At 42.1% G+C, this 23,281-nt stretch overlaps 1 protein-coding gene across 1 annotated transcript in view; it reads left to right on the forward strand.

Annotated features, from left to right (window-relative positions):
- LOC126470024 (succinate--CoA ligase [GDP-forming] subunit beta, mitochondrial) overlaps positions 1–23,281 on the forward strand; it is a 103,442-nt gene that overhangs the window by 21,666 nt on the left and 58,495 nt on the right. Inside the window, 1 exon segment of the mRNA XM_050097508.1 lies at positions 12,403–12,541. Coding sequence (XP_049953465.1) covers positions 12,403–12,541 — 139 coding nt within the window.

Below are 23,281 nucleotides of genomic sequence, written 5' to 3' on the forward strand. Positions count from 1 at the left end.
TTGGGCTGCTATTGTGTGGAGATTTTGAGCTCCACCCACTATTACCCTGCCTTCCTCCATTGGAAACAAGTGGGAGTCTTTTGGGTGATGCCTTTCTCTTCTCAGAATAGTGAGTGCTACTTTTACTATGAGGGAACTAAATCCTGCTCTCATTTCATCCTGATGCCTCACCCCAGAGCCGGATGATGTTCACATTCAGATGTTGCAGAACCTTTCTCTTGTGGACAAGCACTTTCTCCTTCATACGTACAATCGCATCTGGCCAGAGGGCAAGTTTCCCAGTTGCTGGCATGAAGCAACTGTCATACCCATACATAAGCCTGGTAAGGGCAAACACCTTCCTTCTAGTTATTGCCCCATTTCTCTCACCAGCTTTGTTCACAAGAAGATGGAACATATTATTTGTGCCCAGTTGGTATGGTGGCTTGAGTCTCGAAATTTACAAACCACTGCACAGTGTGGATTTTGAGCATGCTATTCTACAGCTGACCATGTTGTCACTTTGTCAACCCTCGTCATGACTTGTTCTCTGTGGAAATACCAGACTGTGGATATGTTTTTCGATCTGGAGAAAGCCTACAACACCTGCTGGAGAACTTGTATCCTCCATACTCTCTACACGTGGGGCTTCCATGGCCGCATGCCCTGCTTCCTTCAGGAATTTTTAAAAGATCGAGTTTTCAACGCATGTGTGGGTTCTGCGTTGTTGGACACGTTTAGCTAGGAAAACGGCTTGTCTCAGTTTTTGTCCTGAGCGTTGTCCTCTGTACTATTGCCATTAACCCTATTATGGCCTGTCTTGTGCTGGACATCTCTAGCTCCCATTTCATTGATGATTTTGCGATCTATTGCAATTCTCTGTGGACTTGTTTCCTTGAGCACCGGCTTCAGCAGTGTCTTGGTTGTGTACTCATGGAGCATTGACAGTGGCTTTTACTGTTCCACTGACAAAACCATTTGTATGAATTTCTGGCAGCACAATTGGTGTCTTCCACCGTCTTTACATCTTGGGCCTGTTGCTCTTCCATTTGTTGAAACTATGAAATTCGTGGGGCTCATGCTTGGCAGGAAACTTCCTTGGTTCTTCCATATGTCTTACCTGGACGCCCGCTGTACGCAGGCCCTCAAAGTCCTATGTGTCCTCAGCAGTACTTCCTGGGGAGTGGATCAGACCATTCTCCTCCCTTTGTACCAGTTCCATGTCCGTTCGAAACTAGACTATGGGTGTTTCGTTTTTGCATCATCACATCCATCTCTCTTATGGCATTTTAATACTAACCATCATCGTGATATCTGTTTGGCTACTGGCATGTTTTACTCTAGCCTGGTTGAGAGTCTGTATGCCAAAGCTGTCGAACTACCACTTTTGTACCGTTGTGACTTTTTCCTCAGCAGATACACACGTTGTTTGTCTGCCATGCCTGGCCACCCATCCTACACCTCCTTCTTTGATGACTCCTTTGATCACCAGTATGGGACATGTTGCTCTTCTCTTTTACTTCCTGGAGTTTGCTTTCAGCTCTTGCTCTGGCAGCTTAACTTCTTGCTACCTGCCACTTTCCTGATGGGTGTGAGCCCTTCACCACCTTGGCTTTGTGCGGCAGCTCGTGTTCACCTTGGCCTTCATTCGCTTCCTAAGGACACAGCTCCAGGCTTGCTCTATCACCATAAGTTTCACGACCTTCTCACGGAACTTTGTTATTGTACCTTTGTGTACACTGGTGGCTTTCGAACAGACTGTGGTGTCAGGTGTGCCTTCGTCATTACCACCGATTATTTTTTAGTATCGGCTTCTGGAACACTGCTCAGTACTCACAGCAGAGAACTTCACCCTGTACCAGGCAATGCAATACATCTAACAACACAGGCTTTTCAATTGAGCCATCTGCTCCGAATCTCTGTGCCCTTCAGAGGGTCTGTATCCTGTACACCCACCATCTCTTAGTGCAAAGGGTCCAGGAAAGCTGTAACTTGCTCACTCTTGATGGAGTCACTGTGATGTTTATGTGGGTTCCTGATCACGTCGGCCTGATGGGAAATGAGGCTGCTGCCACTGCTGCCAAGGCTGCAGTCCTCGTACCTCGGCCCGCTAGTTCTTCCATTCCCTCTGATGATATGTGTGTTGCTATCTGTCAGCAGGTGGTGTCACTTTGGCATCACTACTAGTCCTCCCTTCAAGGGAACAAGCTGCAGTGAATTAAGCCTCTCCCAGTGGCTTGGACGACCTCCTCTCGGCCCTCTCGCCATGAGGAGATCATTTTGGTTAGGTTGCATGTTGGTCACTGTCTTTTTAGCCATCAGCATTTGTTAAGTGGTGCTCCCCCACCACTTTGTGCTCATTGCCCTCAACCTTTGATGGTTCACCATTTCCTGATAAAATACCCTTTTTTTAACCATTTACTTTCTAATGTATTTTTGCATTTTAGTGAGTGATGCATGGGCTGTCGACTGCGTTTTACTTTTTATCCATCATAGCAGTATGGTGAGGGACATTATCTTTAGTTCAGGGCCTCCGTTTCTCTACGATGTATTTTATGGACCTTTCTCAAAGTTCCTTGGTTTTAGCGGTCTTTCCTTCTGTCGATTGGGCTTAACATGTAGTCGTTTTAACTCCTTTTTTGTCTTTGTGTTCTACGGATCTGACATGGGCACGTATGACCCTAGTCATTTTTGCGCCCTAAAACAAAACAAAGCAAATAATAGAGCTCAGAAAATCCTCACCCTCCAATTCAAGCTGCTCTAGGAACTCATGGGCACTATTGACCCGAGTTTTCTTGTGCTGCTCTTTCCCTTGTTTTTGGACCCACCACATGCAGTTTCCAGTATTCCAGGATTTCTGTGAATGTCTCATATGAATGTTCTGAAGAGTTGTGAAGACATTGCAGAAATTTTATCCACTGTCAATCAGCACATTATTCACAAACAGTTTCCTTGACTTTTTGCACCAACTCAACAGTCAAAGTGGAAGGTCTTCCACACCTCAGTTCATCATAAACATTTGTTGTGCCTCCTCTAAACTCCAAAAACACACTTTGTATTCACAACACCTTCACCATAAACCATTTTCATCTGTGAAAAAGTGTCAGTAGATGTTATTCCTTCTGCGAGTAGGAAATGGATCGCAGCATGTGACTCACACTCAACGGGATCTCTCATCGACATCTTTCACACAACTGGTCACTACGATGTGAGTTTATGTACTACCATGTTCCAGCAATGATCACTCTGGTCAAGGGATCCCTCTCTAGCACTCAGTGTTGCCAACACTCGAAGAACAAAAAGACCACAGCCCCCTATGGTCACAGTACACTTCACTTTCTGAACGTGTCTCGTGAATCTTCTCAAACACATCAGGTTAGAAACATTTGTTCTGTATGCACTTTCTAATTTTGATGATGAAAGCATCAGAATACTGTATTAGCTTACTTTTTGTACCTCCACTCTTTGACACTATATGAATATTTTTGTGGGGCAATTCCACACTTTGGCACAAAGTATTCATTGCACAGAGAAATACTAATAATAATGTCTGATATCCATCCTTGAACTTCATTTACTCCCTTATTAGGTGTGTTTGAAAAAAACAGGTATTGATCAAAAACAATAGTAGTTTTTATCAGTATAAAACTAGGGAGAAGAGTAGCCTCTCCACCATCTGCAACTTAACCTGTCTTGCACAGGAAAGAGCAAAGTATAAAGCCATGAAAATTTGTGACCACCTCCCTTATGAATTAAAGGTGCTGGTTGAAAATGAAAATTTTAATAACAAATTGAAATCATTGCTACTTGCCAAATACTTCTATTCCATAAATAAATTTCTCAGTAGACAGTATTTATGTGGCTGGGTTACATCTACTCAATTTTGTTGTAGATTAAGATTAAAGTAAATGATACAGTTATGTAAATGGCCCACAGCTAGCCATATTTTCACTGAATAAATGTATCTTATTAGTGAACCTACTGCCACATTCTGCATCATCTACATCTACATCTACATTTATACTCCGCAAGCCACCCAATGGTGTGTGGTGGAGGGCACTTTACATGCTACTGTCATTATCTCCCTTTTCTGTTCCAGTCGCGTATGGTTCGCGGGAAGAGCGACTGTCTGAAAGCCTCCGTGCGCGCTCGAATCTCTCTAATTTTACATTCGTGATCTCCTCGGGAGGTATAAGTAGGGGGAGGGGGAAGCAATATATTTGATACCTCATCCAGAAACACACCCACTTGAAACCTGGTGAGCAAGCTACACCGCGATGCAGAGCGCCTCTCTTGCAGAGTCTGCCACTTGAGTTTGCTACACATCTCCATAACGCTATCACGGTTACCAAATAACCCTGTTACGAAACGCGCCGCTCTTCTTTGGATCTTCTCTATCTCCTCCGTCAAACCGATCTGGTACGGATCCCACACTGATGAGCAATACTCAAGTATAGGTCGAACGAGTGTTTTGTAAGCCACCTCCTTTGTTGATGGACTACATTTTCTAAGGACTCTCCCAATGAATCTCAACCTGATACCCGCCTTACCAACAATTAATTTTATATGATCATTCCACTTCAAATCGTTCCGCACGCATACTCCCAGATATTTTACAGAAGTAACTGCTACCAGTGTTTGTTCTGCTATCATATAATCATACAATAAAGGATCCTTCTTTCTATCTATTCGCAATACATTACATTTGTCTATGTTAAGGGTTAGTTGCCACTCCCTGCACCAAATGCCTATCCGCTGCAGATCTTCCTGCATTTCGCTGCAATTTTCTAATGCTGCAACTTCTCTGTATACTACAACATCATCCGTGAAAAGCCGCATGGAAATTCCGACACTATCTACTAGGTCATTTATATATATTGTGAAAAGCAATGGTCCCATAACACTCCCCTGTGGCATGCCAGAGGTTACTTTTAACGTCTGTAGACGTCTCTCCATTGATAACAACATGCTGTGTTCTGTTTGCTAAAAACTCTTCAATCCAGCCAAACAGCTGGTCTGATATTCCGTACGCTCTTACTTTGTTTATCAGGCAACAATGCGGAACTGTATTGAACGCCTTCCGGAAGTCAAGGAAAATAGCATCTACCTGGGAGCCTGTATCTAATATTTTTTGGGCCTCGTGAACAAATAAAGCGAGTTGGGTCTCACACGATCGCTGTTTCCGGAATCCATATTGATTGTTACAGAGTAGATTCTGGGTTTCCAAAAACGATATGATACTCGAGCAAATAACATGTTCTGAAATTCTACAACAGATTGACGTCAGAGATATAGGTCTATAGTTTTGCGCATATGCTCGACGACCCTTCTTGAAGACTGGGACTACCTGTGCTCTTTTCCAATCACTTGGAACCTTCCGTTCCTCTAGAGACTTGCGGTACGCGGCTGTTAGAAGGGGGGCAAGTTCTTTCACGTACTCTGTGTAGAATCGAATTGGTATCCCATCAGGTCCAGTGGACTTTCCTCTGTTGAGTGATTCCAGTTGCTTTTCTATTCCTTGGACACTTATTTCAATGTCAGCCATTTTTTCGTTTGTGTGAGGATTTAGAGAAGGAACTGCAGTGCGGTCTTCCTCTGTCAAACAGCTTTGGGAAAAGGTGTTTAGTATTTCAGCTTTAAGCATGTCATCTTCTGTTTCAATGCCATCATTATCATCCCGGAGTGTCTAGATATGCTGTTTTGAGCCACTTACTGATTTAACCTAGGACCAGAACTTCCTAGGATTTTCTGTCAAGTCGGTACATAGAATTTTACTTTCGAATTCACTGAACGCTTCACGCATAGCCCTCCTTACGCTAACTTCGACATTGTTTAGCTTTTGTTTGTCTGAGATGTTTTGGCTGCGTTTAAACTTGGAGTGAAGCTCTCTTTGCTTTTGCAGTAGTTTCCTAACATTGTTGTTGAACCACGGTGGGTTTTTCTTGTTCCTCACAGTTTTACTCAGCACGTACCTGTCTAAAACGCATTTTACGATTGCCTTAAACTTTTTCCATAAACACTCAACATTGTCAGTGTCGGAACAGAAATTTTCTTTTTGATCTGTTAGGTAGTCTGAAATCTGCCTTCTATTACTCTTGCTAAACAGATAAACCTTCCTCCCTTTTTTTTTATATTCCTAATAACTTCCATATTCAGGGATGCTGCAACGGCCTTATGATCACTGATTCCCTGTTCTGCGCTTACAGAGTTGAAAAGTTCGGGTCTGTTTGTTATCAGTAGGTCCAAGATGTTATTTCCACGAGTCGGTTCTCTGTTTAATTGCTCGAGGTAATTTTCAGATAGTGCACGCAGTATAATGTCACTCGATGCTCTGTCCCTACCACCTGTCCTAAACATCTGAGTGTCCCAGTCTATATCTGGTAAATTGAAATCTCCACCTAAGACTATAACATGCTGAGAAAATTTATGTGAAATGTATTCCAAATTTTCTCTCACAAGGGAACCTCCCCATCGCACCCCCCTCAGATTTAGTTATAAGTTGGCACAGTAGATAGGCCTTGAAAAACTGAACACAGATCAATCGAGAAAACAGGAAGAAGTTGTGTGGAACTATGAAAAAAAAAGCAAAATATACAAACTGAGTAGTCCATGCGCAAGATAGGTAACATCAAGGACACTACTAGCTCAGGAGCGCCGTGGTGCCGTGGTCAGCGTGAGCAGATGCGGATCGAGAGGTCCGTGGTTCAGATCTTTCCTCGAGTGAAAATTTTAATTTCTTTATTTTCGCGAAGTTATGATCTGTCCATTCGTTCATTGACGTTTCTGTTCACTGTAATAAGTTTAGTGTCTGTGTTTTGCGCCCACACCGCAAAACCGTGCGATTAGTAGACGAAAGGACGTGCCTCTCCAATAGGAACCAAAAACATTTGATCGCTAGATCATAGGTCAACCGATTCCTCCACAGGAAAACACGTCTGATATATTCTATACGACACTGGTGACGGCATGTGCGTCACATGACAGGAATATGTTGTCGACCCACCTAACTTGCACACTTGGCGAATGGGTAAAAAGATTATTCTACCTTGCCCGATTTCAGTTTTCTTGTGGATGTGATAATCAGTCCCAAAAAAAGTGATGAAAACATAAGAGTTTGCCACACAAACTGCAACAAATGAATGCAACAGTTTCACAGTCGTACAGTTTTCCCTGTGCTCTGTCAAAACATATGTTTTTAACGTTTTCAAATTTTTCCTTGTGTAGACCGTCAAATCCTGCATATGTCCAAGCAAATCTGAACATGTCCTGGAATTTTGGAGAGCGAAATTGATGTGTGAGTGCCTGAACTTTGATAATTGTCTGGAAACAAAAAATTAAACTTTTCACTCGAGGGTAAAGTTGAACCGAGGACCTCTCGTTCCACAGGTGCTCACGCTAACCACGAGACCACGGTGCTCCTCAGGTCACATCATCCTTGTTGTTGCCTATCGTCTGCATGGACTACTCAGTTTCTATATTTTTCTTATTTTTTCATAGTTCCGCACAACTTCTTCCTGTTTTCTCGATTGATCTGTGTTCAGTTTTTCAAGGCCTATCCACTGTGCCCACTTATAACTAAATCTGAGAGGGGTGCGATGGGGAGGTTCCCTTGTCAGTTGTTCTGCCACTAATGCTGCTGAGTCGGGAGGTCGGTAAAAGGAGCCAATTATTAACCTAGCTCGGTTGTTGAGTGTAACCTCCACCCATAATAATTCATCATGGTGATGTGTCATCAGTATGAGTCACAAAAAAGGCCAAAAACAAAACTCAGTAGACTAAACCAAACTTCGAACACAGCATTTACTGTACAGCAGACTATCTGCTGTCTGTACAGTAACGGTGTCAAGACAGGGTTGTAGCCTCTCCCCGATGTTATTCAATCTGTATATTGAGCAAGCAATAAAGGAAACAAAAGAAAACTTTGGTGGAGGTATTAAAATCCATGGAGAAGAAATAAAAACTTTGAGGTTTGCCGATGATATTGTGATTCTGTCAGAGACAGCAAAGGACCTGGAAGAGCAGTTGAATGGAATGGACAGTGTCTTGAAAGGAGGATATAAGATGAACATCAACAAAAGCAAAATGAGGATAATGGAATGTAGCCGAATTAAATCGGGTGATGCTGAGGGAATTAGATTAGGAGATGAGACACTGAAAGTAGTAAAGGAGTTTTGCTATTTGGGGAGCAAAATAACTGATGATGGTCGAAGCAGAGAGGATATAAAATGTAGACTCGCAGTGGCAAGGAAAGCGTTTCTGAAGAAGAGAAATTTGTTTACATCGAGTATAGATTTAAGTGTTAGGAAGTCATTTCTGAAAGTATTTGTATGGAGTGTAGCCATGTATGGAAGTGAAACATGGACAATAAATAGTTTGGACAAGAAGAGAATAGAAGCTTTCAAAATGTGGTGCTATAGAAGAATGCTGAAGATTAGATGGGTAGATCACATAACTAACGAGGAGGTAGTGAATAGAATTGGAGAGAAGAGAAATTTGTGGCACAACTTGATTAGAAGAAGGGATCGGTTGGTAGGTCATATTCTGAGGCACCAAGGGATCACCAATTTAGTGTTGGAGGGCAGCATGGAGGGTAAAAATTGTAGAGGGAGACCAAGAGATGAATACGCTAAACAGATTCAGAAGGATGTAGGTTGCAGTAGGTACTGGGTGAGGAAGAAGCTTGCACAGGATAGAGTAGCATGGAGAGCTGCATTAAACCAGTCTCTGGACTGAAGACCACAACAACAACAACCTAGTCCAAATATTCTGATAAATTTTCACACTCTGATAAACCATTTATTACAGAGCTCACATCTATTCATAAAAGGCAGCTGGTTTTATGAATAGTCAGTTGTTGTTTTACTATAGTTCTATTCTTCTTGGGAATGTTGCCGGAAGTATCCAGCCAGAGTTTGGCATCATTAACTGTCGGTATCCACAATGAAAGCTATGATACAGGATTTTCCTGTATGACACTTTCACAAGTGTACCGTGAATATAAGGAATCTGGTAAAACATCAACTCTCCGATATTGTTGTGGCTGGAAAAAGGTCCTGCAAGAATGGGCCCAATGACGACTGAAGAGAATCGTTCAGCGTGACAGGAAATCAACCCTTCCACAAGTTGCTGCAAATTTCAGTGCTGGGCCATCAACAAGTATCAGTGTGCGAACCATTCAACGAAACATCATCAATATGAGTTTTTGGAGCCGAAGGCCCACTCGTGTACTCTTGATGACTGCACAATACAAAGCTTTACGCTTTGCCTGGGCCCATCAACACTGACAATGGACTGTTGATGACTGGAAACGTGCTGCCTGGTCAGACGAGTCTCTTTTCAAATTGCATCAAGCAGGTGAACATGTACAGTTACGGACACAACCTCATGAATCCATTGACCGTGCATGTCAGCAGGGGACTGTTCAAGATGGTAGAAGATCTGTGGAGCATTTGCAGTTGGAGTGATATGGGACCCCTGATACATCTAAATACGACTCTTGACAGGTGACATGTATGTAAGCATCCTGCCTGATCACCTGCATCTATTCGTGTCCATTGTGCATTCCGACGGTTGTGGGCAATTCCAGCAGGATAATACAACACTCCACACTCCAGAACTACTACAGATTGGCTCCAGAAACACTCTTCTGAGTTTAAACACTTCTGCTGGCCACCAAACTCACCAGACATGAACATTATTGAGCATATTTTGGATGCCTTGCCACATACTGTTCAGAAGAGATCTCCATCCCCTTGTATTCTTATGGATTTATGGACAGCCCTGCAGGATTCATGGTGTACATTTCCTCCAGCACTACATCAGACATTAGTTGAGTCCATGCCACATCACGTTGCGAAGCTACTGCTTGCTCGTGGGGGCCCTACACGACATTAGGCAGGTATACCCGTTTCTTTGGCTTTTCAGTGTAGATAGACCATGCTGTGGCATGACACTTCCATCACAGCTACGTAAAACTTAGCACTTATGTTTGCAGCCAACATATAGCATAGTGTCTTATGTTTGTCACCATAGAGTTACATACTATATGTGTAGCATTTTTTTTTTTTGCACAAAGAAGTTATCAATGAACAGTCATGACACTAAATGAAATGTTTGATTAAACTTAGCTTATAAGTAAGACTTCTTAAATGTGTATTCAGACTGGTCAAACAGTATACACAATTGAGTACCTCTTAATTACTGGGTTGGCCATAATAATGAACATTTTACCTGATTGTTCCATCTATTCTTGGAAGTCTATCATGATAATATTTAAAAAGCACCCTGTATTGCTTATGATCTACAGGGTTAATTTATCACATTAACTGGTTTTCAGCTTACAAGGTCATCAGACTTCAGCTGACTATTGTCAACAAAGAAGTTACATTGTTTGTAAACAACATTGGAAAAGATGTTTCCAAACATAAACTGAGAAATAAACACTTTGTTGCACTTCAATTTAAGAGGTAAAAAGTTGGATAAAAGATAAATGTAAAGAGAGCAACAGGAAAAATATGAAAACATTCTGGCAGATTAAAATTGTGTGCCAGACTGAGGCTCGGACTCAGGACCTTTGCCTTTGTCGAGGAAGTGCTCTACCACTGAGCTGCCCAAGCACGACTCATGACTCATCCTCACAGCTTTAATTCCACCAATACCTCGTCTTCTACCTTCCAAACTTCACAGAAGCTCTCCTGCGAAACTTGCAGAACTAGCGCTCCTGGAAGAAAGGATATTGCGGAGACATGGCTTTGCAGGAGAGCTTCTGTGAAGTTTGGAAGGTAGGAGATGACGTACTGGTGGAATTAAAGTTGAGAAGACAAGGTACTGGTGGAATTAAAGCTGAGAGGACAGGTCATGAGTCATGCTTGAGTAGCTCATTGATAGAGCACTTGATCGCGAAAGGCAAAGGTCCCGAGTTCGAGTCTCGGTCCGGCACACAGTTTTAATCTGCCAGGAAGTTTCCATATCAGCGCACACTCTGTTGCAGAGTGAAAATTTCATTCAGGAAAAATATTAACACTATACTCGAAAACCATGCATAAACAACACTTTACTTAAATAAACGTACCAAGTAAAATAAAATATATGATTAGGCAACTCCAAGAGGTAATTAACATGGGAGGTAATATAGAAACCAATTAAAAGAAAGAATTAGCAATTGTAACAATAGAACATGTTGATTACATAGGCAATTTCAATAAATACAGGAAATGAAATGTGAAGGAACAGGCAGTGTGGCAAGTAGTGGAAAACTGGAGGATTGTGTGAAGTTTAGAAGAGGGGAAATTTTAAGGTGTGTTTGGTCATTTAAGATTAGATCAGGGCTGTGAGCTAGGTGTTGGTTGATTTCCAGGACCTCCAGCAGAGGCCTTTGGCCTTTGTTTTGCCAAGTGAATGACATATGACTGTGACTGATAGTTGTGGCCATGACTTAGTACATATTCAGCAAATGTGGAGTCAGGATTCTGCAACCTCCAGCAGCGTAGTTGCTATATATATCTGCCTGCTTTGAACTTATCTGTTGTTGCTGATGAAGGCTAGTCAATTGTGTAGCTCTCGTGGTTTATCAATGTACATTCTATCTTGCTGCTTGTCAGTGAACTGCAAAGAATTACATAGACCACTTTTTATGTCGTCTTCCCATGGTTAGTATCTAGAGTTACATTTATTTAGCAATCATTGCAGTCCTGAATTCATATGAGCTTGAGTTTATGAAAACTGTAGTGTAGAATATTTACTCATTATCAAGATGTTTCTGTCAAGCTGGCAATATGTAGTGTAAATTATCCTTGTCCTAAGCATGAATGATTGTTGCTCAGTTTTCTTGTGAGTCCAGTGGGGGGAAACGGTACCTGTCTGATTATAAGAAAGTCAACAGAAATTACTCAGTTGACTATTAGCTGATGTGTTTTGATTCATAATACACTGAATGAGTTAATGGTGCTCAGTTAAGACATTCATAGATGATGTCCTTCCACCATAAATTCTTTGTCTGGATGTATCAATCTCATGTAGTCCATATTGATGGTACCTTGCTGGTTTGGTGCTTAGGGCAAACAGCTTGTAATCATTCATTGACATGAAAATGATATGGAGAAAAGTAATAATTTATTACTCATTCAATTGCAGTTTAATCAGGACATGTGGCCATGCTGTTAAATTCTGTTACCCACTATGACAACACTTCTGATGCCGTATGCCGTGTTTTTGACTATTTGAAAAGAACATTTGTGCAATGTTTCTGCTATCTTGTATTTTTGTGTACTGTGACTCTCCAGAATTATCACATAACATAAATTGAACATCTTCAATACCTTTTTGTGAAAAAGATGAATTTATAAAATATTATCTGTAAGAAATGCATATTCATTTGCAGATGTTCCACACTGTAATTTTTCATATAAAATCTTTTGTTTCCAGATTTCTACTACCCAGCAAAGATGTTTGAATCTTATGGAATACCAGAGCAAAGTACTGTTGCAAAACAGTGGAGTTACTGTGCAGAACTTTTTGATGGCTGAGAATCCAGCAGATGCAGTGGATATTTCTAAGAAATTAAGTAAGTGGGTTAACATTCTGTTGTTTCATCCATTATGATTTTCTTGTGGTTATTGCTGTTGATGTGAAACAGTTTTCATCTATGATTCATGCAGGCTAAAAGATTGTTTTCTTCCTGTAGTATAAAGTAAGAGACGATTCACACCCACAGTCCCTAACAAATCTCAAGTGGTCAAACTGATCATTGACTTCCTCGAGTTTCCCCAATGGTGTCTTCTTGTAGGGGCTTGTGTAACAACTATGGTCATTATAGTAAGAAAAATTAATAACTTCTGAGCAGTGTCTGTAAACTACAATTTTCATTGTGAAACATGGTGAATTAAATGTGATATTTATGATAGTGCAAATACACTGAAGTGCCAGTGAAACTGGTATAGGCATGCATATTGAAATACAGAGCAGAATATGGCACTGCAGTCAGCATGCTGCTAAAATGGCAGTTTATCAAGATTTAAGTAAGTTTGAACGTGGTGTCACAGTAGGCGCATGAGCAATGGGACACGGCATCTCTGAGATAGTGATGAAGTGGCAATTTTCCCATATGACCATTTCACAAGTGTACTGTGAATATCAGGAATCCGGTAAAATATTGAATCTCCAACATAGCTGCAGCCAAAAAAAGATCCTGCAAGAACAGGCCCAATGATGACTGAAGAGAATTGTTCAGCATGACAGAAGTGCAACCCTTCCACCAATTGCTGCAGATTTCAATGCTGGGCCATCAACAAGTGTCAGTGTGTGAACCATTCAATGAAACATCATCAGTATGGGCTTTCATAGCTGAAGGCCCACTCGTGTATTCTTGATGACTGCATGACACAAAAGCTTTACGCCTCGCCAGGGCCCGTCAACACCGACATTGGACTGTTAATGACTGTAAACTTGTTGCCTGGTCGGACAAGTCTCATTTCAAATTGTATTATCGGATGGACGCGAACAAGTATGGAGACAACCTCATGAATCCATAGACCCTGCGTGTCAGCAGAGGACTGTTCAAGCTTGGTGGAGGCTCTGTAATGGTGTGGGGCGTGTGCAGTTAGTGATATGGGACCCCTGATACATCTGGATACGACTCTGGCAGGTGACACATACGTAAGTATCCTGTCTGATCACCTGGATTCATTCATGTCCATTGTGCTTTCAGACAGATTTGGCAATTCCAGCAGGACAATGTGACACCCCACATGTTCAGAATTTCTACAGAGTGGCTCCAGGAACACTTTTCTGAGTTTAAACACTTCCGCTGGCAACCAAACTCCCCAGACTGAAAATATTGAGTGTATCTGGGGTGCTTTGCAATGTGCTCTTCAGAAGAGATCTCCAGCCCCCCTGTACTCTTATAGATTTATGGACAGCTCTCAGGATTCATGGTGTCCATTCCCTCCAGCACTATGTCAGACATTAGTCGAGTTCATGTCATGTCATGTCATGTCATGTCATGTCATGTTGCGGGGGCCCTACATGATATTAGGCAGGTATACCAGTTTCTTTGGCTCTCCAGTGTAAATATGAAATTTTACACCAAGAAAATTGGTGGGCTTAATGTTTCCAGACAAGGGAGGAGTCTCAATTCACGAAGACTAGCAGTGCAGAAAAAGTTTCTTTTTATATCAAATTACGTTATCTTGTATGATTGTTTTCTTTTGATAACTCCTCTGTTATCTTGTTTCCTTTGCACGACTCCTCTGTTATCTTAATCTTCTTCTTCTTCTTCTTCTTCTTCTTCTTCTTCTTACCATCTTTCTAACTTATTCATACTGTGATTTTCATATGTAACTGAAAACCTTATTGTGGAAATCTGTGTTATACAAAGTGTCAAGGATTTCTGATTTAGGTTGGAACTTTCAGTCATTATTATTTATTCTTTGTTGCTTATTGTTGCTGTATCACCTGTGTAGGTCCGATTATTTCTGATCATAAATGTTATTTTATCTGTTATATGTGCATTATTTTATGTTATTGCATAGGTTTCCTAGGCAGTTATTGTTTTTTTTTATGAGCTGCATTCTATTGATTTTGCTGCTCAGTGGTAAAGTGTCAGAGTTCGCATTCAAAAATCTTGGACTCGATACCCGGTTGCTCGCAGGTTTTTTATTTATCGATTATCACTAATCTTGATTATGTTGAGCACCACAGCTGACACTGTTCAGGATTAATAAAAACCACCTCAGTTATATTATTACACATTTATTGTGTTTCAATTGGTCTTATTCTTTGAACATCTTGGCAACCTGGAGATATTCAAAGGACGAAACCTCTTGTAACACAGTGAATGTGTAATAATACAGCTGAAGTGATTAATGAAAACCAATAACTTATCATGCATGTGCTCTATTGTCTGGAGTGCATATTAAACTGCAGCTCCCCCTACAACTGGTTGTGTCAGTTAGCTCATAGGCCAGAGGAGGACAGCATACCTCCCTCAATAGGACAATGTCTATTAAAGTATTGTGGTGCTCAAACCAACCTCTGCGTTGTATGACAGCTTTATCTTTACCTCTAGTCTACAGAGAAATGCATTGTTGTTTTACACAACCTATCAGATTATCAGATTATTTTAAATAAGCACAAACTGTGTGGAGCAGAGTGATCTGAGTTTGATTTTGAAATGTTTTCATTTATAGTGTGCATTTCTTACTGTGTCAAGCAGTTGGATGGTTAAAGTTTCAGTGCTTAATATCGCTTGCTCGCCATTGTCGTTACATTAACATAGTTACTGATCATTCTGGTAGTATTCCTGTGTGGTATGCATCACATTAGGCTTACAGCATATTGACATAGTCTGTGCTTTCATGAATTCACAGTTCGACTGACTGCTGTCAGCTCATGTCTGGCTATTATAATCTCATCCTTTGGTGGTAATGCCTTACTTCATGGATCTTAGTGATTTGTCAGAGAATGCTACAGCAATTAATTTTACAAAAGTGAGATTATAAAGGTGACCAGCCTGGCTTTTTAGAATCATTTACATCATATACATTCAGTGTTTTGTTTCCTTGTGTTTCACAGAAACATAAGGCACTGTTGTTTGATATTGTAATGATACCATACTGCCGTATTCAACAAAAATGTGGTGGTTTCGATGAGAGCCACCATTTATAATTTATTTAAGAAGTTTAAATTTTGAATATTTCCTTTAAAACTCAAAATATGAAAAATCTAAGATCATCACTGTGTTTGGAAAATTCTGGGCTTAAATATTATCGGAACATAATTTCGAAATATTTCAAGACATCGTAATATTGGTACATTGAGATCATATCTTAATTAATTAGCAACTTTGAAATTATAGAAATTTAAGCTAGAATAATCTTTTTTTTTGGAATTGTGAACAATTGGTGTACAAAGTAGGCTGTTTGTTCTTAGGTTTCAAGTTCGACACATGTATTTCTGTATGCTGATGACATTATGATATCTTCAAATCCTGATACCCCTGAATTAATTAAATTAATGTGAAAAAAATTACACCACAATGTTCCTGGTTGGATAAAGTACCTATTTTTGATGATAAGAAGTTGAAATCTTTTGCCAAATGAGAAAACTAATAAATACGTGTAGTCTAATGTTGCGGTCATGATTGTATAGTTGTGATAATGAGATAATGAAGAGTGCATGTAGCATGTTAATTACTTATTTATTATAATTGCTTATTTATTATGTAGCATTTGGCTAGTATCACATCACACAAAAAACTTTCTTTAACAACATGTGTACACTTATTTAACACACAGAAAAAAAAAATTAGAAAAATTTTAATTGTAAGTTAACTAAATTTACGGTATTTACAAAGCACAGACTGTCACAGACATATATTAAACTGATGGCTTTGGTTTCATCAGGAACCCATCCTGTGACACCCCCCTGCAGGCCTGGGGCTTAGAATAGGCCCGAGGTATTCCTGCCTGTCGTAAGAGGTGACTAAAAGGACTCTCTCACATTTCGGCCTTTATCTGATGATCCCCTGTAGGGTTTGACCTCCATTTTTCAAAATTTTCCCAAAGAGGTAGCCAACTGGGGAAGGGCACTTTACATGGTGCAACATGTCCATTGTGTATTGAGATGTATAGCCCACTTTCACGTCGTGGCATTGCAGTCCCGCTCATCCTCCATCTCTTGAGCGAGGAAACCTTCCTTGGTGTGTTTTCCTCCACCCACTGTGCAGTTTCGTTTTTTGTGCCGATGGTGACCATGGAATTCTTTGCACCTCATATCCAGCACGGTAGCCAGTCTGTTGTGGTCGGACCACCATGTACCCTGTTGATTGTAGCCCCTGACCACACAGGGATCGCTCTGCTTATGCCTGCGCCATTAACTCCTCACTTATGCCAAGGAGTAGATGCCTGTCACCCTGGGGCATCGGGACTCCTGGCAATGGCCATTCTGCCAGGTAGCCTTTGCTGCGGCTGGGTGGCACCCCTGAGGAGGTCCCCAGGTCGGAGTGGGTGGCATCATGGCGGATGACGTGCAATGAAGCGTACCACATCATCACTTGCTGGTGATCAAACACCAGCAGTTTCTAAGTGCTCCAAGTCTCAGTACAATGCAAGGATGTATGATCCTAAGTTGTTCCCCTCCCTGGCCACACCATGGGAGTAATGAAAGGCTAAGGATGGCAATGAACCTTATGGAGACATCTTTTGTCTTGATGAAGGCTCAGTTTTTTGTAGAGCATTTAGAGGACAAGTTTGGAGAGGTGGAGGGCTTGTTCAAAACGTGGCCAGGCTGGGGGATGTTTCCGTTACCATCATGCCTGATAAGAGCATGGTCCAGGGTATTATATTCCACAGGGACCTTCCTTCGCAGTCCGACCACGAGCTGCGTGCCAACTTAAAGCGACAAGCAGTTCATTTCGTCCGGCGCATCCATCGGGGTCTGAGGGATAATCAGGTTGCCACCATTGCCTTCATCTTGGCCCCCAATGCCGTGCTTTAAGTGCTGGAAGTTCGACCATGTGTCTTCCCGCTGTACTTCCAGCATCACATGTTGAGATTGTGGACGTCCATCCCATCCCAATACTCTATGTGCCCCACCTCCCATCTGTGTCAACTGCGGAGAGCATCATTCCCCTTGCTCACCAGACTGCAGGATTTTACAGAAAGAAAGAAAAATCGTGGAATATAAGATTCTGGACCGACTGACCTACACTGAAGCCAAGAGGAAATTTGACCGCCTACATCCTGTGGCTATGACCTCCTTTCCCACCGCTAAGGGAACAGTTGTAGCCTTATCAGTTCAGCGAGCTCCAGTCGGCTCTCAGAGCCGGAAGACTACACCTGCCCCCTTGATGGTGGGGGCCACTTCCCTCCCTGTTGCTCCTGTACCACCTACCTCTGGGACACTGTCTCCCCTCCCCCCCCCCCCCCCCCCCCCGAAACCATCGGTGACACCAGTCCCCACTTCTCAGCTGCTCCTCTTGCTAGGAAGGAGCACGTACCTCACGAGCACTGTCCTCCCAACCGTTGGGGACACCAGTCCCCACTTCTCAGCCAGAGAAGCATAAGTCTTCTTCAGCTCCTCTCGCTAGGAAGGAGGAAGGGGTCCCTTGGGTCACTCCCCACTCCCTTCCCAGATTTCTGCTAGTGGGAAAGATGATGCCCACCAGTGGCTGAAGTGCCCACAAGCAACTGGTCTTAGGGCTTCACAATCACCCTCAGTCCCAGAGATTGAATCAGTGAAGCCCTCACAGCCAGAGAAACCCAAGGATCAGTGAGAGAAATCCAGAAAGAAGACCCCCAAGCCCAAGGGAATTGCGGTGGCACCCACACCACCGTTGCCTACAAGCTCTGCGTGTGAGGATGAAGTGAAGATTCTGGCGTCCGCTGAGGATCTAGATCTCGCCAGACCCTCAGACACAATGGATATAGCCTGTTCAGGAAATAAGTCGGTGGGAGCAGGTGACCCTGAGGCATAGGCTGCCTCATTGAGCGTTTCATGCCTTCGCAGTCTCATGATAACGTCATCCTCGAGTGGAACTGCGTCGGTTTTTTCCACCACCTGGATGAGCTACGCAACTGTTAAGCTTCACACCTGCTTTCTGCATTGTCCTTCAGGAAACCTGGTTACCGGCAGTGTGGACCTCTGCCCTTCACGGCTACAGGGGATATTACAAGAACCGTAGCGAATATAATAGAGTTTCAGGTGGATTTTGCGATGTCCTGAACTCGGTATGTAGTGAACCTGTGCCCCTTCAAACTCCTCTTGAAGCTGTGTCTGTCAGGATACGGACGATGCAGGAAATAACTGTCTGCAATGTATATCTCATTCCAGATGGTGCGGTACCCCTGAATGTATTGGCTGCACCGACTGATCAACTCCCTAAACCTTTCCTACTTTTGGGAGATTTTAATGCCCATAACCCCTTTTGGGGTAGCTCCATGTTTAATATTTTTGTGGGATCTGAAATTTAAAAACATCTCTCACACCGGCCTGATTTAGCTTCACTGATCAGGATGGTAAAAAAAAAAAAAAAAAAAATGTGTGTATTAAGGGAATTTTCATTCACAAAGCAGGCTTATCACATTCACACAGTTCATTACTGTTCTATCCTGATTAAATTGAGTTTAACTTAAATTCCATAAGGCAGTGAAGCAATTTTGAAGTCTCGGTGTGACAAAAATTGTCAGTCGATCTCCTGAAAACATTTGTAATAATTATTAACTTTCGGTGATCACATGGGGAAGACCGGAGATCTGCTGGTAAGACCGTGTTAGCCCATTTATTGAAAGTAATAAACTGGATATCTTGAGCGTACAAAACGGCAGGTTCGTCCAGTGTAAATCAGACGTTCCCCACTGATCCCGTGCAACGCAGCGGAGTAAGCAGACACTGTCAATAATAATCAGTTAAATAATATGCGAACACACTTACTTTAGTTTAGTTCATGTATTAAATTCCTCCTCATACAGAATCTCATCAAGATGGCGACTAGCTCAACAATACATACATATACAACTTCGTTCTTTCACGGCTAATCGGCAAGATCTGAATCATTCTTTTCATGAGAGAAAACATAGATAGCAGAGAAGCTATTCCATGGAATAAATGCACGCTCCAAGGAATAATAGGGCTTGAAACTGCTTTGCATTGATAATCATCGTATAAGTTTAGGAATCGTAAGATAAGAAGAGATATTTCGAGATATGTACTGAGTTATATAATTTATAAAATTTCTGAAAATGTTGCGGAGAGACCGCTGCAAGAGACATTACACGTGCTTACTGGCTGTGGCAGAGATGTCGAAAATTTACTGTCCCAACTTAACCTCTGCCTCTTAAATACTGGGGCCGCCACACATTTCAGTGTGGCTCATGGTAGTTACTCGGCTATTGTTTTATCAATTTGCAGCCCAGGACTTCTCCCATCTATTCACTGGAGAGCACAGGACGACCTGTGTGGTAGTGACCACTTCCCCACTGGCATCATGCCCACAGACGCCTACCCCGATGGGCTTTAAACAAGGCAGGCTGGGTAGCCTTCATCTCTGCTGTCACCGTTGAGTCTCCCCCACGTGGTGCCATTGATGTTGTGATTGAGCAGGTCACTACGACGATAATTTCTGTGGCAGGAAGTGTGATCCCTCATTCTCTAGGTTGCCCCTGGCAAAAGACAATCGCTCGATGGTCGCCAGAAGTAGCTGAGGCAATTAAAGAGTGTCTGCGAGCTCTACAGCAACATAAGTGGCACTCTTCCTTTAAGCACCTCATAGCCTTTAAGTGGCTCCTTCCCGTGTGTGCCAGCTTAAAAAAACAACGGAAACAGGAGTGTTGAGAGAGGTACGTGTCTACCATTGGGTGCCATACGTCACCTTCTTAAGTGTGAATGAAGATCAGACATCTATTTGGGTACCAGACCCCAACAGGTGTCCCTGGCATTAACATCAGTGGCATGTTATCTACTGATGCAAACACGATTGCCAAGCACTTTGGTGAGCACTATGCTCAAGCCTCTGCGCCGGAGACTACCCCCCAGCCTTTCACACCCTCAAACGGCAGATGGAAAGGAAAGTCCTCTCGTTCACTACACGCCACAGTGAACCCTATAATGCCCCATTTACAGAGGGGGAGCTCCTCAGCACCCTTGCACATTGCCCCAACACAGCTCCTGGACTGGATCGGATCCACAGTCAGATGATTAAACATCTCTTGTCTGACTACAAGCGATATCTCCTCGTCATATTCAATCGGATCTGGTGCGATGGCGTCTTTCCATCGCAATGGCGGGAGGTCACCATCATTGTGGTGCTAAAACCTGGTAAAAATTGCTTCATGTGGGTAGCTATTGGCCCATCAGCCTCACCAACATTTTCTGTAAGTTGCTGGAACGTATGGTGTGTCAGTGATTGGGTTGATTCCTGGAGTCACGTGGCGTACTGGCTCCTTGTCTGGGCAGCTTCCACCAGGGTCGCTCTACCACTGATAATCTTGTGTGTGACCTGTGTTCTGTCTTACACTGCAAGGTTTTTCAACTTTGGGAGGCAGAGTGGCATAACAGCATGCACAACAGACTGCGTATCATTAAGGATACTGTGAATGTGTGGAAGTCTTCCCTGCAGGCTTGTCATAGGGAATCAGTTGTCCTTTGTCGGCTCCGCATTGGCCATACGTGGCTCACACATGGTTACCTCCTCCGTTGCGAGGACCCACCTCAGTGTTGCTGTATCTCCCAAATGAGAGTCGTCCACCTCTTGCTGGACTGCCCACTTTTAGCTGCTCTGCGGTGGACTTTAAACTTAACCAGCACCCTACCTGCAGTGTTGGGCAAAAATGCCTCAACAGCAGCTTTAGTTTTATGTTTTATTCATGAGGGTGGGTTTCATCATTTGATCTGAGTTTTAGCGCATACCCTTTGTCCCTCTGTGTCCTCCACCCTAGGGCTTTTAGGGTGGAGGTTTTAATGCGTTACAGAGTGGCTGGCTTCTCCATTTTTATTCTCATGGTCAGCCAGCCATGGTATTCTGCTTTCTTGTTTTTAATTTCTTCTCCATGTTTCTTGCATCTCTCTGTGGTTTTCTTGTCCTGTTTTGCCCATTGTAATATTTGTTGTCCTTCCGTCGTTCTTCTTTTCTCCTGTATTGTGCCGTATGTCTTCCTTGTTTTCTTCTTTCTCTTGGGTAATTGTTCTACCGGGAACAAGGGACTGATGACCTTGCAGTTTGGTCCATTTCCCCCCCCCCCCCCCCCCCCCCTCCCTTTAAACCAATAAACCAATCCTCCTGTGACATAGCAAGTTGGAACTATTCCATGTGTGATTACGTCCACCCCTGATGAGTAATAATTTTTCTTCCCAGTAATTACAATAATTATCGTACTGTTATGTGTTCTGTATGTATATGACATGTACCTAAATACTTGAAAACTTAACTTGGACTTTTCTGAGTCCAACAGTATAGATAATTGACATTAAAGTTTCATACCATCATAATTTCTATTGCCAATTTTGCCATTAGGCTTATTAAATTCTGAACTGTGATACTGTACCTTTCTTGTTCTATCAAATGACCCCCCTCACTAATTAAATTAGCCACTAATTAAGATTTTGAATAATTTACTCTTATCGAAAATAATTTGCAGTACAACACCTGTACTCATGAGTTATTCCCAATGTGTATGCATAAAGTAATCTCATGAGCTTTTCTAAATTCCTAGGTTACCACATTGTAAACCAAAATTTTGTCAATATTTATGGTACATCCTAATCAGCAAAATTTTATCTCACGGATGTTTCTTAAATGACTGTATAATTTCCAAAATAACAGTCTGTTCATACTCCAGCCTTTAAATAGTTGGAAGTCACTCAAAATGAGTCAGTCTGCGCCTTGTCCTGGTCGAGATAACAAGCATGTAACACCTCTGTTCCCGATATTTGCTCATGTTGTTGGTATGAACGATTTTTTCATGGGAATACCTGTACTTACAGCCACAGAAATGAAGTAATGTTGATGCCCAGAAACCTTAAAGTGATTTTTGAGTGTATATTTTGACTGAATTGTGTTGTGATGGGTAGGTGATTTGAGCTATCATTGTCACATGAGCGAGCTGTTATTGAGTGTCATGACTTTAATTACTGAGTGAACTATGTGAGATATTGTAGTGTACTTTACTCTGACAGATTACTAAACACCAGTATGGTATGCAAACTGTGATGTCTTGTGTAAGTATGGACAGTGTTTCCTGTCACACTTAATTACTTAGTTTAGGGACTGGTTAGAACTACCACTGATTATTGGACAGTGCTTCATTAATGAGCATTTTTTATAGTTTTGGAAATCGTAAGAGTAATACTACCACTGGAATTTGTTGTTTGTAAGTGCTGACCTTATATTAAGCACTAACAATTTCACGAAGGAGGAGAATTGGTCATTGTCCAAAAAATTGCAACCTACATTGGATTATTGTGTACATTTTTCTTGATCAAACACCATCAAACACCGAGTAAGATTTTCAGCTTCAAAAACACAAACTGAGGTGCTGCCAAGGAGGTGACAGAGACTACAGAAAAATCAGATTGTTACTTTACACTCTGAATTGCCAGGAAATTATTGGTTTGGGCACACACTTATGATATGCTGAACAGTTTATCATTCTGTGCCACAAACAGAGTTTGGCGATGTTAATCCCCATTTGTACATTGAGTCACTACAGCTGCTACTATTTGTCCTTATTCTATTGAACACAGACCAGATCAAGTGGTGCTGTTCAAAATAAGGTGGCCTGGATGAAATGCAGGGCATCTTAAGCTGTCC

Source organism: Schistocerca serialis, chromosome 3 (genome assembly GCF_023864345.2).
Source record: "Schistocerca serialis cubense isolate TAMUIC-IGC-003099 chromosome 3, iqSchSeri2.2, whole genome shotgun sequence".
NCBI lineage: Eukaryota > Metazoa > Arthropoda > Insecta > Orthoptera > Acrididae > Schistocerca > Schistocerca serialis.